Source organism: Macaca nemestrina, chromosome 2, assembly GCF_043159975.1.
Source record: "Macaca nemestrina isolate mMacNem1 chromosome 2, mMacNem.hap1, whole genome shotgun sequence".
Classification (NCBI taxonomy): domain Eukaryota; kingdom Metazoa; phylum Chordata; class Mammalia; order Primates; family Cercopithecidae; genus Macaca; species Macaca nemestrina.
This window is the reverse complement of record NC_092126.1, coordinates 3,895,750-3,914,200: the sequence shown is the minus strand read 5'-3', so window position 1 is coordinate 3,914,200 and position 18,451 is coordinate 3,895,750. Positions and strand designations below refer to the sequence as shown.

The 18,451-nt window shown below is 48.5% G+C and overlaps 2 protein-coding genes across 3 annotated transcripts in view; both read right to left on the bottom strand.

Moving 5' to 3' along the window:
- Positions 1–12,887, bottom strand: part of LOC105470817 (leucine rich repeat containing 15) — a 36,238-nt gene extending 23,351 nt beyond the window's left edge. The window contains exon 1 of the mRNA XM_071090643.1: positions 12,820–12,887. The gene's annotated coding sequence lies outside the window, so the exon portion shown is untranslated. The remainder of the gene's footprint in view (positions 1–12,819) is intronic.
- Positions 3,363–16,702, bottom strand: LOC105470818 (glycoprotein V platelet). Of its 2 annotated transcripts, XR_011619516.1 has the most exons (3): positions 13,789–16,702; positions 4,153–4,218; positions 3,363–3,620 (listed from the first exon to the last, which is right to left on the bottom strand). XR_011619516.1 is itself a non-coding variant. In XM_011723083.3 (1 exon), exon 1 carries the CDS (start codon positions 15,907–15,909, stop codon positions 14,224–14,226), a length of 1,686 nt encoding a protein of 561 aa, XP_011721385.2. In that variant the 5' UTR covers positions 15,910–16,702; the 3' UTR covers positions 13,610–14,223. The 2 variants fall into 2 exon arrangements, 1 of the variants encoding a protein (XP_011721385.2); XM_011723083.3 differs by lacking the exons at positions 3,363–3,620; positions 4,153–4,218 and having other exon boundaries at positions 13,610–16,702.
- Positions 16,703–18,451: the final 1,749 nt, after the last annotated feature.

The window sequence follows — 18,451 nt, the reverse complement described above, 5'->3', positions numbered from 1 at the left end:
GTCACTTGGTCCAAACGTCCCCAGCGACAGGCATCCTAACAACCGAGCCGTGAGCTCCACGGGGTCGCCTCAGATTTTATCCAGCATGTGACCCCAGCCCCCACGTCCAGCTTGGTTGAGGACGTATTTTAGGCCATCAGGAGGAGTGGATGAGCTGCGTGTCTCTTTCCAGGATCTCTCCCTGAATAGTATTCGTCTCACCTGAGCTTTTAAACATCAGGTGGCCGTTTAAGTCCGACCCTGCCCTTTTAGCCAAGCGTTGAGGGGCAGGGCTTCCCCTCTCCAGAACATACAGACTCAGCACACTGCAGCTGACCTCCTCTCACGAAATCACGCCGCCTAAAAAGAGAGTCTTTAAATGCCCGACAAAGGAAACACTTGGTTAATCTGAGCAAAATCAGGAATTCTTCAGGAAGAAAGGAAGAGACAGAGACAGACGGGTTCCAGCTGGGTATTTAAGTGACTTCTTATGACGCAATCTATAAACTGAGTCCAGAGTGCTGGGCTGTGTTGAGGAGGACACCCTCGGGACGCTGTGTGGCCTGGTTTCCTGTGATGAGCCCCACTTCTCCCACAGGCCTCTTCGTTAAGGGAGGTCCGGGGAGCCATAGAGGCAGGGGCATCTGTTCCTTCACTGGCCCTCACACCCAGTCTCTGAGCTGCCCAGGGGGCTCTGGTCTCCCTGCGGCCACAGCCTCAGGACAACCCAAGAGCTGAGTGGTCCAAGGGCCCCAGGGAAGCAGAGAAGGTTCTTGAGTTCACAGAGTGGTAGTAGGGGACACATGGATGTCAACGGCCTGGAAATGAACCTTTTTTCTTTGCAGTTGAGGGAACTGACTTTAGAGAGAACTTGGCCGGGGTCAGGCTGTGAGAAGCAACTGGGGGGTCCTCATTCATCCTGTCTCCCCAGCTTTGTGGGCGCCACGTTCTTGCCCGCACTGGGAAGGCACATTCTCTGGCACCTCCTCACAGAATCTCACTTTTCCTAGCCCAACAATGGGAGGTCCCTGGGTTATTGCAACCCTACTCTTGCCCCTGTGGATGGCCGGGATTAGGCGCTCTCGGAACAACCAGAGTGAGAAAGTGCTTTGTGACTTGTAAAGCTCTGCGTGACGAAGGCCCGCTGGGCACCCATAAGGCACCGCGAGGCAGGCTATCCCAGGACATGGTCTCTCCCTGTAGCATTTAGGGTTACACATGAGGTCAGCAGGTGCTATTGTACCTGAGGTCAGAGCTCCTCCAACGGAGCCATGAGAACAACCAGCCAAGGTGCGTTTCTGCAAAATGTGGTGAGGGCAGTGGGGACGCTCATGGAGACAGGGATGCTGGGGCAGACCCTTGCACCCTCTTCCACCGCTCCGGGAAAGGGCCCTTTCCACAGCTGCTTGAGTGTTAGGAGTGGGATTAGCAGGGCCAGCCATTCAGATGCAGCCTGGGGGAGGGCAAAGGGGCAGGTGACAAATGAGGTATGTCTTTGAAAGGATGGAGGTGGACTGGACGGGGAAGGAAAGTGAGGAGTAGGGAGAGACGCAACTCTGGGTATCGGAGTGTCAGAGTCGGAAGGGTCCTCTGGTCCAGACCCTCATTTTAGATGGGGACACTAAGGCCCAAGAGGGGAAAGGACTCCCTCAAAGTCACACGGCTGGTCAGTAGCAGAGGGATGATCTGAACCCCACTTTCAAACATGACAGAATTTTCATCTTGAAATGCCTTCCCACTTTTCCATCTTCCCTAATCCTGTATCTGAAGCCTGAATATGGCCAGTGTGACCTGTGAGGTCCCTCCTTCTCCACTGTGGAGGACCAGGTGACCCGGCACAGCATTATCAACCTCTCAGAGGAGAGTCACCTCGCAGGGCCCTCCAATGGGCCACCTCTCAGGGAAGGAACGGGCGCCGGAGCCATCAAGTTGCAATAAAGGAAGGGCAGGAAGGAGGGAGAGGCCAGAAGGCCTGGAGGGGATGCCCTGGGAAGGGGGAGGTGTGGGTGTCCAGAGGAAGAGGAAGGAAGGGGTGGACCGGACACACACTTGGGACCCGTCAGGTGGGCAGGGACCAGCCCTCCTGTAAGGACTATTAGTGAAACTATAACTGAGCTTTTCCAAAGACAGCTGGGAAAATAAAACCCGAAGAAGCACCTGTGGGCCAGGGAGGGGCTCCTCCCCTGGAGGAACAAGCTGCAAGAAGCCTGCTGCCAGGGTGACTGGTATTACACGTTTGTTTGAGGACTTGGACTGACCCCAGGGCGTTCAGCACCCACCCAACTCAATGCCTGCAGATGGTTCTTCCTCCCAGTGCAGCTCAGCTCCACAAGGCCACGGCCAATGTGACCAATGCCTGGGCAGCAGGTTACACCCACACCCACCCAGCGCAATCCAGGGCAGGGGTGACCGACCGCAGACTGTGTGAGGTAGAAGGAGCATTTTCCAGCCTCATGCCTGTCTCCATCAAAAGCTGGAACTCCTTCTGGCTGTGGTTGCTCAGTCTCAGCCTGAGCTCCTCCCCGGGTGGGAGCACATGGCTCACGTGGTGGCCACTCCGACCCTGGAGGGTGCTGACCAAGGTCTTCCTTGGACACAGACAAAATCTAACCCCCTGTATTTCCTACCAATTTGTCCTCATTTTGTCCTTTGAAACCACATAGGACAAAGTCTCCTCCCTCGTCCTTGTGTCACCCCTTTAACTGGTTCAACACTGTAACCAGCAACCCTGAATCCTCTCTTTTTCAGGCTGGACACCCCTGGGTATTTTATCCAGTTTCCATGTGGCTGGGTTCTAGTTCTTCGCCCCAGCACCTCTCTTTCTGCCCTCTACCCTAGTTATTTTCTACTAAACTCTCTCCGCTGGCTTAATGGTGGCTCCCAGGATTGAACAGAACATTTGAGTTGAAGGCAGTATTTTATTTTATTATCGTTATTTTTTTTTGAGATGGAGTCTCACTATGTTGCTCAGGCTGGAGTGTAGTGGCATGATCTCGGCTCACTGTAACCCCCGCCTCCTGCGTTCAAGCGATTCTCCTGCCTCATCCTCCCGAGTAGCTGGGACCACAGGCGTGCGCCACCACACCTGGCTAATTTTTGTATTTTTAGTAGAGACAAGGTTTCACCATGTTGGCCAGGCTGGTCTCAAACTCCTGACCTCAGATGATCCACCCACCTCGGCCTCCCAAAGTGCTGGGATTACAGGCGTGAGCCACTGCACCTGGTCAAGGCAGTGTTTTAAATCTTCCCAGCTCTAGGGACCTAAGAAGGTGGCTTCTCTCCATGCCCCTTCTCCTTCCTGTTAGCCCGTGTCTTGTAGCCCGTGTCTTGACTCCCTGGCCCAAGCTTTAAGGACCCAGACAGGAAAGCCACGCTTGCTCAGAGACAAAAAATTATGAACACCTATGGCTCATAATAATTAAATATGTGAGACAAATCCTGATTTTCGAAAACCTTTATAATAAGAAAGATGAATACTGAGCTCTCTGAAGAGTAGTGGGGTCCAAAGGGGACGCTCCGCAGTACCACAGCAGGTGTTGAAGCGGCCGTGGGCCGGGTTGTTGTCTGGGTGCCGGCTCCTGCGTGACATGTTGGCCCCGTTGGGAGAGCGTTCACCCCGAGCACCTCCTCCATGCCCAGTTCTGTGCCAGCACCACGGGAGAAAGACTAATTAATACACAGCTCTTACCCCAGGGAACCCAGTTAGGAAATCAGCGCATAGAGAATTACAGTGGAATGTGCTAGAGGCGGTGATGGAGACACCAAAATCTCAAAGGTTCATTTCCTATTGTGGCCGAAATGAGGGATCACAAACCCGAAACAGACGTCACCGGGCTAACGTCCAGGTGTCAGCAGGGCTGCATTCCTGCCGGCACCTCTCAGGGTGAACACTTTCCTTGCCTTTTCCAGCTTCTGGAATCTGCACACTCCTTAGCTTACAGGCCTCTTTCTCTTTCCTCACAGCCAGCAGCGTCCCATCTTCAAATCCGACTCTACCCTCCTGCCTCCTTCTGTCCCTTACGAGGACCTGAGGGATCATCTAGGATCAGCTTCTGTCTCAAGATCCTTAACCTAATCACTCCTAACAAAGCCTCTTTTGCCATCTGAGGTAACATATTCACAGGTTCTCTGAGATTCGAAAGGGGACATTTTGGGGGCCATTATTCTGCTCACCCAGGGAACAGCTAACTCTGCCTGTGGTCATTTGAAAGGATCCTTTAAAGGCTTTGCCCGAGGTTTCTGCAGAAACAAAAAGGAAAAGGAGATTTATAAAGAAGAATACACTTGCCCAAAGCATCAAGACAAGAAAACAGGGCTTGCGGTTTCTTTGTTTGTTTGTTTGCTGATTGTTTGCTTTTCTTTGTTTACTTTTCCACAAAGAGCGGGCATCTCCCTGATTGCCTCTAGTGCTGAGAGGCTCACGACTTTTCTCGAAACCCATCTTCTCTATTCAGTCCTGTTGACAGCTCTGAACTGAGGATCTTCCTTAAATGGAGCCCTGATGTTTTCATAATCAGTGGAAATGTTGGTAAACCTCACAGTGCCCAGGAGCGACTTTAGCTGGACACAGTAAAGCACCGTGCAGTGGGAGGATCATGGTGTGCAGGGGGTCTGCTGTATCCAAGAGGTTCTCAGAGGCTCATCCTTGGATAGACTGTGTTCTTCTTAAAGGCACCTGGGCAGGTGGCCAGGCCAATGACTTAGCAGAGCAATACCCTTCTCAAAGCTGGGTGGTCTGCGGAATTTCACTGACGCCATCTCCTCTACTCCTTCGCTACAAATCAACTAAAAATAATTTGAACTGCGAATTAATTTGAACATGAGCTTGAAGCGACAAAAACCTTAGAAACACTGACAGTTTCCATTTCTCTTTTGATGTCACTGGGAACATAAACTGCTAGGGGCTTAGAGCTGAGGAGAAGGCCCAACCCTCTGCCTTCTTGCTGAGAGCAAGCTGGGGTGCTGGCCCGCCTCAGATGGGCCCTGCAGTGAAGGTCAGGTAGAGAGGGTAGGAGCCCTGGGCTGTGGGGCCTGTGAGGGGAGCTCGCCTGGAAGGCCTCCCGCACCCCTGCTACCTCTCTGCATCTCTGTTAGCCTCCTCATTCCGGGGTGTCCTTTGTGCTGGGCAGGAGTGTTCTAGGTTCTGCTCTGGGGTGTAGCAATGGGGCAGACCCCTGCCTTCCTGGTGGACCAGTGCCAGGAAAGCCTCCCTGCTCGGACGCACCTCCAGTTTACAATGAACTTTTACATTTATTGCCTTCTTTGGCCCTCAGAACACCCTGGTGTGAATGGGGAAACTGAGTCAGTGGCAGAGCTGAGACCAATTCTGCAGTTCCCAGCATACAAGGATGCCTCCTGTGGGCCCTGGATGGTCCCTGTTGGGTCCGGGCTGGGCCTGCAGTGACTGAGAGTCATGGCTTGCACCTGCATTTCTATCTCCTTTCTCTCACTTCCTTCTGTCCCATCTATGTCTCTCTCCACCCATTTTTCTCCCATATTCCTTTCTATTCTCACTGCTTTTCTCCGTCTCATCATCCAAGACCTCCAAAAATAATGCTTAACTCTCAAGGAGCCCTCGCTAGGCTTAAAGGACTAGAACCCCTGTGAGGTCGTGATGGTCTATGACCATGAACATGAGTGTCCTCCTGGCACTCGCATCCCCCTGACCAGCAGGACCTGGGTTGGGCAGCTGATCCAGTCCATGCCAGGAGAAACAGTGGGCAGTGAGGGCAGGGGTGAGGAGCTCTAGGCCAGAAGGCAGAAGACGAGCTCATGTGACAGCTCTGCCAGTCATAACCTCAGATGTGTCACTGCCCCTTCGTGGACCTCAGTGTTGTCATCTGTAAAGTGAAATAATAATGCCAACTCCCCCGGGGGTTGGAAGGGTTAAGAAAACTGACTTCGTGATGCCAGGTATGTATTAGATGTTTAACAAAGGTTCACGGCTGGGTGTGGTGGCTCACACCTGTAATCCTGGCACTTTGGGAGGCCAAGGTGGGCAGATTTCTTGAGCCCAGAAGTTTGAGACCAGCCTGGGCAACATGGGGAGACCCCATTTCTACAAAAAATAAAAATATAGCTGCATGTAGTGGTACACGCCTGTATTCCTAGCTACTCCGGAGCCTCAGGTGGGAAAGTGCTTGAGCCTAGGAGGTTGAGTCTGTAGTGAGATGTGATCACGCCACTGCACTCCAGCCTGGGTAGTAGAGCCTTGTCTCGAAAAATAAAAACAGCTGGCTCTAGTGGCTCACACCTATAATCCCAGCACTTTGAGAGGCCGAGCCGGGCAGATCACTTGAGGCCGGGAGTTCGAGACCAGCCTGGCCAACATAGCAAAATCCCATCTCTACTAAAAATACAAAAATTAGCCGGGCGTGGTGGCACATAGCTGTAGTCCCAGCTACTGGGGAGGTTGAGGTATAAGAACCACCTGAAGCCAAGAGGCGGAGGTTGCAGTGAGCCAAGATGGCGTCACTGCACTCCAGCCTGGGCAACAGAGTGGGACCCTGTCTAAAATAAAATAAAATAAAATAAAATAAAATAAAATAAAATAATAAAAGTAAAAATAGGTTGGGTGTGGTGGTTCACACCTGTAATCCCAGCACTTTGGGAGGCCGAGGCGGGCAGATCACAAGGTCAAGAGATTGAGACCATCTTGGCCATCATGGCGAAACCCCGTCTCCACTAAAAACACAAAAATTAGCCAGGTATGGTGGTGGGCGCCTATAGTTCCAGCTACTCCAGAGGCTGAGGCAGGAGAATCGCTTGAACCCAGGAGGTGGAGGTTGCAGTGAGGGGAGATCTCGCCACTGCACTCCAGCCTGGTGACAGAGTGAGACTCCATCTCAAAAAAATAAAAAAATAATCTAATAAAATCAAAGGTTTCATTGAGTATGGCAGCAGCTGAAACAGAGCCTCCCCGACCCCAGAGATTGGACTTGGAAAGATCTATGCTGGGGTCATCAAAGTCAGGGAGCACCTGGAAGCGTTGACAGAGCGGTGGAAGGCGGGCGGGTGTCACAGCAAATGCTGCTCATTGTTTTCTTCCTCTAGGCCTCTCAGCCTCCAGTACTCTGGACCCACCCACTGAACTCAATGTTTGTCTTTTTACGATGTTGATGGAATCATCCTGTAACATTCCAGCTGTCTAATGAGGGTGTGCACAGCTACTGGGCAGTGAGTCCTGGCATCTCCCTGCCTTTGGCACGCCCTGTAGTGATGGTGATTGTTTAAAAGCTGGGAAGGCCAGATTGACTTCTCCCAAAACAGACTCGGTCACTTCCGATGTCACCAGAGATTCAAAGCCCAACTTTTGCGATGTTCTCAGAAAGTGAAGTCAATTACAGCATGCGGTGGGGGAAAGGGAGGAGACAGAGTGGTGAGGAACCCAGGGCAATGAGGACCCAACTCTGCCCAGGAGAAGTCAAGGAAACTTCTAGAACTGGAAACTCGGAGAGCAGAAATAGTTGGACTTTCAGTTAAAAACAAACAAACTGATGAAACCCAGTTAGCTCTTCTCCCTCCAAAGACCTCACTTAGATGGCAGTAAAAGAAATTGAAATGGTATTAGCCTACAATGTCACAGGGAAAGGGAGAGGATCCTCAATGGACTGGAGAGTTCAGCAAGTTTATGGAACAGAGCAGTTAAGGTGTGATAGATGAGGAAGAGAAAAGCCACAGCCAGTGGGAACAGAGAGATCCCATCTGCTCAACGGAACCCCAGAGAGGCGTGAAGATGGATTATACCGGGTATGATGTAGAAGAGGCGTGATCTGTGGGAATAAAAGCCAGGGAGTTACTTAAAAGCTATTATAGTATAAGGAACAGTTGTGTCTGCTCCCATCCTTAGGAAAACAAACAAACAAAAAGTTAATGAAAGAAACTGCAAGATCCTAGAGAAATAACCCTCCACAAACATTCCGGCTTGTAGAGGTTCCCAGTGTAACACTCAGCTTGCTCCCCCATACCCTAAAATGAAGTTGATAACCCCTGCCAGTGTGCACAATGATCCCAAAGTCAGTTGTTTTCATTGCCTTACTTTAAAAATATGAACCAACAACCAAGGGTTTAAGAGAAGCAAGCAAGCAAACAACAACAACAAAATGAAATACCAGAGAAAAAAGATATAGTTTAGAAAGTAAAGGGGAACTTTGAAAACTCAAAAATCTTAAACTCTAGTATTCTAAAACAAAAACAGAAACTGCATCCATAAGACAAGAATAAGAGTCTCTTTTAAAAAATTAACAGTGATTGCAGAAATTAAAAATACAATTGCAGAAATTAACATTTTTTACGTAAGTGTTGGAAGGAATTGAGGAGTCTCTCAAGAGGTAGTAAAAGAAGGTAGAAAAAAGAGACTAAAAAGATGAAGAAAAGAAAAAGCAAAAAAAGATGAAAGGAGAGGACAAAGGAATTATCCAAAAAAAGTATAATAGAATCTCACAGAAATTAAAAGACATGAGTCTCCAGAGGACCCTGCAAATACCCTTTTGTGTGAATGAAATAAAGAGCAATGTATGGCAAACTTCAAATCAAAATCAGAACAGAGGACATAGAGAAGATCCTAAGGATGTCTGCCAAGAAAAAGAGCGGTCCCCTGTTAACAATGGCAACAAATCCCCACCAGCACCTTTGGTGCAAGACGATCATCTGAATTTAGAATTCTTTTACCAGCTAAACTAGCCATCAAGCACGAGAGAATAAAGAATATAGAAATTTGCTGGCAAGGACTCAGGAAAGGGGATATCCTTTGGATCCCTTTTCCTAAGTAGTTGGAAAATGAGGGAGTAGATGAGAAAGAAGACCTGGAATTTGGGAAATTGTGGAAGCAACCAAGGAAAGCTGAAGATCAGTTCTAGGAAACAGCCAGGTAGGCGGCCGGAGTAATTTCTAGAAATGCTAGAAAAATGAAGGAAGTGCTAGAAAGGAAACGTAATGACAGTGGACTATTTGGCACTATAGTAAATAATATTTACAAAGAAAACATATGAAGTCTTTTTTATTCATTTTCAAGTTTTTCAACAATCACCAAAATTTTAGCTATAAGAGAATACAAAAGTGATCAGTCTTGACTGAAGCTGGGAGGTGGAAGAGATAGACAAGCATGGGACAATAGGAACATAGGTGTCAGCGCATAGAGCAAGGCACTCATGGACACTGTCTGCAATTGCTGGAACGAGAAAAAGGTGAACTTTAAAGTTACAAATGTAATCACTGGAAGAACTACATATAGTGCCAGAACTTTTAAGTTAAATCACACGAAACTTGTTTTTTGTTGTTTTTTGAGACAGAGTCTCGCTCTGTCGCCCAGGCTGGAGAGCAGTGGTGCGATCTCGGCTCACTGCAACCTCCACGTCCTGGGTTCAAGCAATTCTCCTGCCTCAGCCTCCTGAGTAGCTGGGACTACAGGTGTGCACCACCACGCCCAGCTAATTTTTTGCATTTTTAGTAGAGACAGGGTTTCACCATGCTGGCCTGGATGGTCTCAAACTTCTGAGTGATCCACCTGCCTCGGCTTTCCAAGAAACTTGTTTTTTAGGTCAAAAATGGTTGAACATCAAAAATTTAATACAGTTCAATCTAACATATGAGTAGAAATGTATAATATCAGTAAATTAAACTATAAAACATTTTAAATCAAATCTTATTTTTTAATTTACTGAGAGATGGAGTCTCACTCTGCCACCCAGGTTGGAGTACAGTGGCATGATCATGGCTCACTGCAGCCTCAACATCCCGGGCTCAAACAATCCTCCTGCCTCAGTCTCACAAGTGGCTGGGACTACAGGAGCACACCACTGTGCCCAGCTAATTTTGTATGTTTTGTAGAGCTGGGGATATCGCTATGTTCAGCAGGCTGGTCTCAAACTCCTGGGCTCAAGCAATCCACCCGCCTTGGCTTCCCAAAGTTCTGGGATGACAAGCGTGAGCGACTATGCCTGGCCTGGACTGGCATTTTAGACATCCTCAGGGAATATGAAGCTTCAGCAAAGCTCAGGTTATATTCTTACCAAAAGCATTAACTTATTTCTGTGTTTTATATAGCAGGTCCCTTTACTATTTAGAGAGTAGTAAATCTAGCTTCTGTGTACAACTTATCTAAAGATTTCATCTTTTTACCGCACATTTGGGAGAAATTTCATGGATATATGTTGTTCGTTTTCTTATGCCTTCTAGCTCAAGCGACATAGAGATCAATGTTAATTTTTTCTCTTTTAGATCTTATATTAAAAAGAAAAACAAAAAACCCACAATTCTTTGAAGAATGAAAGGGGGAAGCCAGCTGCCATGTCATGAGGACACTCAAGCATCCCTAAAGGGGTCCATATGGCAAGGACCCAAGGCTGCCTGCCATGAGCCAGCAGGGAACTGCCAACAGTGTGAGCAGGATATATCGGAAGCAAATCCTCCAGCCACAGTCACGATGATTATAGCCCCAGCCAACATTTTGATGGCAACCTCATGACAGACCCTGAGCCACAGCCACTCAACTACTCCCAAATTCTTGACCCTCAGAAGCTGTGACATAATATATGTTATTGTTTTAAACCACCAAGATCTGGGGTATTGGTTATGCCAACAATAAATACCGAATACACGCATACAATAAAACCAGGCCACGATGGTTTTCCAGGGGATTCTACAACACGTTCAAGGAAAAGATGATCCCAGTTTTTATGGACCATTCCAGAGAGGATGTCCCCACCCACTTTATGAGGCTGTATAACCTGATACCAAAACCAGTCAAGGATATTATTTTCAATGTATAAGCAAATCTCACTAATGAGCAGATAGTAAAAGTTCTAAACAAAACAGCAAGCTGAATTCAGCGATATATTTTAAAGACACACAGCGCGGCTTGGTTTACTTCGGGAATGTAAGAATGAATTTACTTTTCAAAAATCTATAAATTTATTCACCATTTTAACACAGTGAAGGAGAAAAACGATATGAGCACCTCAATAGTTAAGATAAAAATGGATAAAATCTAACTTTACTGATAATTTTAAAATATACTTAGCAAACTCAGACCAGAAATGTCACATTTATTGATAAAACATTAGATACCTACCCTTTGCAACCAAGATGGTTCTAAGGATGCTCACTGTCCTGCTCAACATTATAGTGGAGGTTTTAGCCAGTGCAGGAAGATATTTTAAAATAGAAAAATAAATCAATAATGGGTATAAGGTTTTAATAGGAAGAAGCAAATTATCAGAATTATTGCTAGACATAAGATAATTATGTAAAATTAAATTACATTCCTATATATTGGTAATAAAAATGAGAAAATACAATTTTTTTGTTTTTTTTCTTTAGAAAATATAACTTCTTAAAAAGATACCATCTACAATAGCAATGACAAATCAAAAAAGAGGAAGGATACCTAGGAATAAATCTAACAAAATCAGTGCAAGGTTTCTTTTATATATATATATATGTGTGTGTGTATATATATACACACACACACACTTTAAGTTCTAGGGTACACGGGCACAATGTGCAGGTTTGTTACATATGTATACATGTGCCACGTTGGTTTGCTACACCTATCAACTGGTCATTTACATTAGGTATTTCTCCTGATGCTATCCCTCCCCCATCCCCCACCCCCTGACAGGCTGCGATGTGTGATGTTCCTGCCCTGTGTCTGAGTGTTCTCATTGTTCAACTCCCAACTGTGAGTGAGAACATGCAGTGTTTGGTTTTCTGTCCTCGTCATGAATGTTTTATAAAAAACATTCTAAAACATCACTGAAAGATTTAAAATGACGTAAATAAATGGGAAGATGAAACATGCTTACTGGCAGGAACACTAGGTATTATAAAAAATACAAATTCTTACCCCAAATTGTTTTAAATTTACTGCCATTTTTTTTCTTTTTTTTCTTTCTTTTTTTTTTCTTTTCTTTTTTTTTGAGATGGAGTCTTGCTCTATCTCCCAGGCTAGAGTGCAGTGGCACGATCTCGGCTCACTGCAACCTCCGCCCCCCTGGGTTCAAGTGATTCTCCTGCCTCAGTGTCCCGAGTAGCTGGAATTACAGGCACCTGCCACTGCACCCGGCTAATTTTTTTATTTTTAGTAGAGACGGGGTTTCACCATCTTGGCCAGGCTGGTCTCGAACTCCTGACCTCGTGATCCACCCGCCTCGGCCTCCCAAAGGGCTGGGATTACAGGGGTGAGACACCACACCCAGCTAATTTACTGCAATTTCTATTAAAATTCTCGATGGAGTTGACATGCTGACCCTGAAATACTCATAGATTGCAAAGAGCCAAGAATAGAAGAACAATCAGGTGGAGAGATGACCCTATACCAAAAATGATTGAAGCTCCAATAATGAAGATGGTGAGTATGCTATGGGACTAGACAGACAGACCAGTGGAGAACCCAGACACCAACTCCCACATCTGCAGAGCCCAGAAACAAATGTCAGGATCCAGCTTTCCTGCTCCACATCCACCGGGTGGTGTTGGAGGAGCCCCTGCTCTGGCCTGTGAACACAGAGCCTGGCCACACAGGGCCGAGGCTATCCGCAGGGGAGGACAGATCAATTTGAGTGTAACCTCCAGTATGAGAAAGTTTGGACTTCTTTCTACACAGAGAAAAAAACCGACTCAAAGCTCTTCTTTAGAAATCATGATGCTAATAATAATTGCTCATCCTTTCGTAATAATAGCTAGCATTCATTAACATGTATTGTCTGCAGGCCACTGGGCCCAGTCATTATACGGTTTATTGCCTTTAATTCTCACAAAAACTCTACGGAGCAGGTGCTGTGTTATCCCTTTTTAAGGCTGAGGAAACCAAGGCTTAGAGAGTGTGAGCAGGTGTCTTACCCAAAGTCCCATGCAGTTAGTAAGTGGTAGAGCTGGGATTTGAACCCATAGCTGTCACCTTGCCAGCCGCTGTTTTAACCACTGCCTCTCACAAGCACAGACATCCAATTAAAGCAACAAAGGTTTTACAGCTTTCAGTTGGAGGAACAAATGAGACTGTGACAGCAGCTGAACTAGAATCAAGCTTATCATTACGTGTATGAATACCAGTCACATGTTAGCTGCTCCATAAAAGCTTGTAAAATGAGGTGGCAGAGTTCCAGGAAATGAAAATCAATCCAGTTTCGAAATGACATGTTGCATGGATGTAAAGCAAGTGGAAACTCACAGGAGGTTCAGGAAACACGCTGGACATACACTGGGCACCTGGAGGGAAGGCTCCCTGTTTTCTCCCTCTCTCAGCCTCACAGAAGTCGCCTATCCTGACAATGCTCATGCACGAATGCAGTCCATTGCTCTCCCAAGTAGCCCATAGGTCCGAGAGACATCAAGTGAGAAAAATGGGGCAAGGGAAAAAATGGCAAGAGCTCTACTTGTCGAATAAAAGTCGATAAAGAGGGCCAGGTGTGGTGGCTCACACCTGTAATCCCAGCACTTTGGGAGGCCAAGGCAGGCAGATCACTTGTGGCCAGGAGTTCAGACCAGGTCAGCCAGGCCAATATGACGAAGCCCCGTCTCTACTTAAAACAACACAAAAATTAGCCGGGTGTGGTGGCACACACCTGTAATCCCAGCTACTCAGAAAGCTGAGGCATGAGAATCACTTGAACCTGGGAGGCGGAGGCTGCAGTGAGCCGAGACGGACCACTGCACTCCAGCCTGGGCGACAGAGCTAGACTCTGCCTCAAAAAAAAAAAAAAAAAAAAAAAAAAAGTAGAGCAACAGCCTATCCTTTCCCTCCAGGAAAAGCCATCGTTACTTGGATGGCATGTGTTCCTTTATCCACGCATTGATTTCACAAACATTTACCGGCTTACTCTGCGCAGGAGGCAGGCCCCGGCCTGAAGTTGTCCCCTTACTCAGTAGACACCGAAGAGGCCCCTCTCTCCACCAGACGCCAAGCCAGGCACAACTGGGCAAGGATGAGCCCAACACAATCCGTACACCCGAGTGGGAGGGAGCTGGGGAGGGCAGGCAACCACAGGTTACAAATGTAAAGCTTAGTTTCGAGGAGGGCGGGGTAGGGGAGGGGCGGACAGAGAGGCGGGATTGCGGACCCGTGAGAACGCAGAGCACCGAGCGGAGAGGGGGAGGAGGAGGGAAAAGAAGGCGTGGCAGTGGGAGAGAAGAGGAAGAAGAAAGAGTGGGGAGGGGAGGGAGAGCAAGCCAGCAGCAGCCCGTCTGGATTCCCCTCCGAGCCACATCTGGTCACGTTCTAAATAATTAGAAGATTTTCCCATTGACTTAACCAAGAGCTCGCTCTCTGATTAATTTTCGAAAGAGCTGGCCAATTTTCATCATAGCAAGCACGATGATCACGGTGATCAAGGCCTGAACAGCTAAAAGCAGAAAATAAAACCCCCAGAACGGGCCATGATCTTGATATTCGCCCGTGGCCACGGGCTGGGCCCACATCCAGGGTTCTGAGCTGTTGGGAGCCAAGGCTGGATGGACCGGGGAGCTGTCCGAGGAGATGTCCGCAGCGGGGTGAGGAGGCGGGCCCCGGGGGCCCGGGCACTCCGCGTCACCCCCCGGCAGGGCCCAGAGCGGCAGGCCGGCGAGCTTCCCAGGGCCTGCGCACCGCGGGGGCTCTTCCAGGCCCGCGAGGCCCGGGTGCTGCCGCAGCCACCCCAGGAAGGGCCCCAGGCCACAGTCGCAGCGCCAGGGGTTGTGCCCCAACAGGACCTCCTTCAGCCGGGGCAGAGCCCCAAACGCGTCGCCAGGCAGGGTCTCCAGCTGGTTGTGGTCGAGCTGGACGCTCTCCAGGCTGCTGAGATTGCGGAAGAGCGCGCGGGGCAGGGCGCGCAGCCTGTTGCGGCGCAGGGACACCTGGCGCAGCCTGCCGAGGCCCCGCAGCAAGCCGTCGGGGAGGGCGGTCAGGCCGTTGGAGTGCAGGGAGAGCACTCGGAGCTCGCCCAGGCCCTGGAAGGCGCCCTGCGGGAGCGCGCTCAGCCGCGGGCTCAGAGTCACCCCTAAGGACCGCAGGCGGCTCAGGTTTCGGAAGGCGGCAACGGGCAGGGTGCGCAGCTGGGTGCGGTTCAGCCACAGCTCCTGCAGGCCCCCCATCTCCCCGAAGAGCACCCCCGGGAGCTCTGCCAGCGGGTTCTCGAACAGAGTCAACAGAGTCAAACTGTGCGAATGAAGAAAGAGCGCAGAGGGGAGAAACGCAAGGTGGTTTCTCGAAAGAGTCAAAGAATTCAGGTTTGGGAGCCGGTCGAAGGCCCCGGGTGTGATGGAACGGATGTGATTGCGGTGGAGCTGCAGTTCCGTCAGGGTGCCCAGGCTGTTCAACAGCCCCGAATCCAGAGACACAAGCCGGTTCGAGTGGAGCAGAAGCCTCTCGAGCTTAGCCTGTGCTCCAAGCAATCCCTTGGGCAGGTGGGTCAGGTTGTTTCCCGATAAATCCAACAACTTCAGGTTCCCCAGATTCGTGAAGAGACCGGCAGGAAGGAAATCGAGCTGATTCTGGTTCAGAGCGAGCTCCTGCAGGTTAACCAGTTTCTGAAACATGTTTTGGTCAATGCCCCTTAGCGCATTGTGGTCCAAAAACAGCTGCTCCAGGAGCACCGTCTTATCCAGCAGCGCACCTGGAAGATGAGTGATTTTGTTGCGCGACAGCCTGAGGGTTTTCAGTTTTACCAGGTCATTGAAGGCGCCGGGGGCAACGGCGGAAATGTGGCTGTCGGAGAGCATGAGGCGCTGCAGGACGGTCATGCCACTGAAGCTGTGGTTCTGCAAGACGCCGCGGCCCATTCCGAAGAGCAGGATGTGCGTGAGGTTGGTGGGCAGACCCAGCGCGGCGATGCGCGCCACGTCGCCCCCCGAGCACTGCGCGGCGTCCCGGAAGACACACTTGCAGGCCGGCGGACAGGGGAAGGGCTGGGCGCGCAGAAGCCCGAGCACCGCGCACAGCAGAGTCCTCCTCAGCATGTCTGAAAAAGCAACAGTGGGAATGTGGTCAACACAGGGAGCGTTCGCGCCTGTTCTGAACCCCGGGATCCTGCACTTTGTGCAGAGGCACAATCCTTTCACCAGAATTCTCACTCCCTCTTTTCTTAGGACTACAGATTTCCCTACCTACGTAGGTGAAAAGACATTCATTCTACACACTGTGTGGTCTCATTCTTTCGCTTTATTGATTTTCTACTCTGTTTAAAGCATTGAGATTAAAGGGTTTTCAAGCTACCGAATAGCCAATACTTTAAAATCCTTACATAGAGAATTAATTAAAATAGTCATTCCCACATGCAAGCTCACAGACATCACAAAGCAGTGTCCATTGTGAAAACGGCTCTGCTCTTGACTTTGTAACTTACCCTGCATTGGCTAAAACCAACAGTCAAGAAGGGAACAGCAAAGTCTGCAGCCACCACCATCTGATTCTTTTGCTCACAATCTTGCTATTTCCACAGTACCAAGTTACTCTATTAAAACAAAGGACACCCCCAAAACAGCGAACACCTTCAATCAACAGCCAACAAAAGCCTATAATAATGCCTATCACTTTACACCATGCATTGTTCTCAGCACTTTATTTATACTATATGCATTTAATCCTTACAATAACCTTAGGAGGTAAGTAAATTATCCCTGATTCAAGGATGAAGGCACAAGGCACAGAAAGGTTCAATAGTATAACTAGGGTCATATAGAATTCGGGGGCCGTATTTCTGACTTAGCCATAAGTATAAACAGCTGCTATATCTAAGATGCTTAAAGGTAATACTCATGGCACTGAATTTTCTGTGAAATGCACACCATACTACTAATCTGCCGAAACAATGTTTCCCAAGTGAACTTTTCCATAAATTGCTTCTTGTGCCATTTTACTTCTCATGCACACACAGACTAATGGAACCCTCTAATTTCCTATACTAATGTTTAAAATATTTGGCCTTACCTGAAATGGTTCTGCACTCCAAAGCAACTGAAAGACTTAGCGCTTTGCATGTGATTCGACACTTTCCAAAGGAAGGGGGTGGTATCCTTGCATCCTGAGGATAAAGACTTTACCAGAATAGGTCAGGAAAGGACCCTATCTCAGAGCCCATGTTCTGGTTTTTAATGATAAATATCTTCAAACTGAGAGACCATATATAACACGATTCCTACTGTCAAAGCCAAGAGCAGCGGGGAGAGTTTTTCAATAAATGGCACACTGTAACTGTGATGCCAGGGAAGTGTAGTGACACAGCTGGATCACTGCAGCAGCCACACCCCTAGATGGGCCACACTTCCCTTGGGTCTTCCTTTTCATGCCACATGGCCCTAATTTTCCACCCAGGTTTTTTTTTTTTTTTAATATGTGTTGTTTTTCTTTCCTCACTTAACAATAAAGCTAAGAACATTCTCAAATGCTCCATTTTTTTTTTTTTCCTTTTGGGACTAAGGCTGAGAACATCTTTGAACATGTTCAATAGGTGGCAGGGTGCTCACCTGTTCCTTTTTTGGCGGGGAAGGGGACTCTGTCGCCCAGGCTGGGGTGCAGCGTTGCAATCTCGGCTCACTGCAACCTCTGGCTCCCGGGTTCAAGCAATTCTCCTGCCTCAGCCTCCCAAGTAGCTGGGATTACAGGCAGACACCACCACACCTGGCTAATTTTTTGTATTTTAGTACAGACGGGGTTTCACCATGTTGCCCAGGCTGCTCTTAAAACTCCTGAGCTCAGGTGATCCGCCCGCCTCGGCCTCCCAAAGTGCTGGGATTACAGGTGTGAACCACCGCGCCCAGCTGCTCACATGTTCAGTTTAACTTGGGAACGTCAGACTGCTCTCCAAAGTGGTTGTATTGGTCTACAATGCCACCTACCATTTATGAGAATTCCTGTGCTTCCTCTCTGCCCACACTTGGTCCTTCCTAATTTTTGCCATTTCTAAGAAAGATATCGCAGCATGGTTTAACTTTTCCTTTCCCTGTTTAATGATGAACTTGAGCACCTTTGCACATAATTAAGGCCCACTTGCACTTCATTTGAGAAGGCTGGGTTTCCTTTTGCCCATTTGTCTATAGGCAAAACGTGTCTATGTGTCTTTTGAGCTCTCTGATAACGCTGTCTGCATTAAGACTTCTATCCTTCAAGACACCATAAAAAAGGGGAAAAGATAAACCATGAACTAAAGATATTTGTAACACCTATAACTGAGAAAGGCTTAATGTCAGAATACATAAGGCATGTCTGCATCGTGGGATCCAATCACCCTCTGATGTAGCCCAATACAGTCAGAGCCCAGTACATGCCGGGTTGACGGAAATTACCTTCAAAGTCATGCAGTCCCGGACCGCAGGGAAGAGCCACTGCCTCTGCCAAGTATTGCAGGAGGTCTTTCAGTTCTGATCAAGGAATGCAACTCCAGAGCCCAGAGCTGCTACACTGGTGACCTGGTAAGTCTGTCATGCATAGGCACATCAGGTGAAAGCTCCCCCCCACTGCCCTTGCCCATGAAAATGCCAGGGAGCCAACATGACAGACTGG

What these genes read in the sequence shown, in the direction of transcription:
- LOC105470818 (XM_011723083.3), bottom strand. Translation starts at nt 15,909, where the DNA reads ATGCTGAGGAGGACTCTGCTGTGCGCGGTGCTCGGGCTTCTGCGCGCC.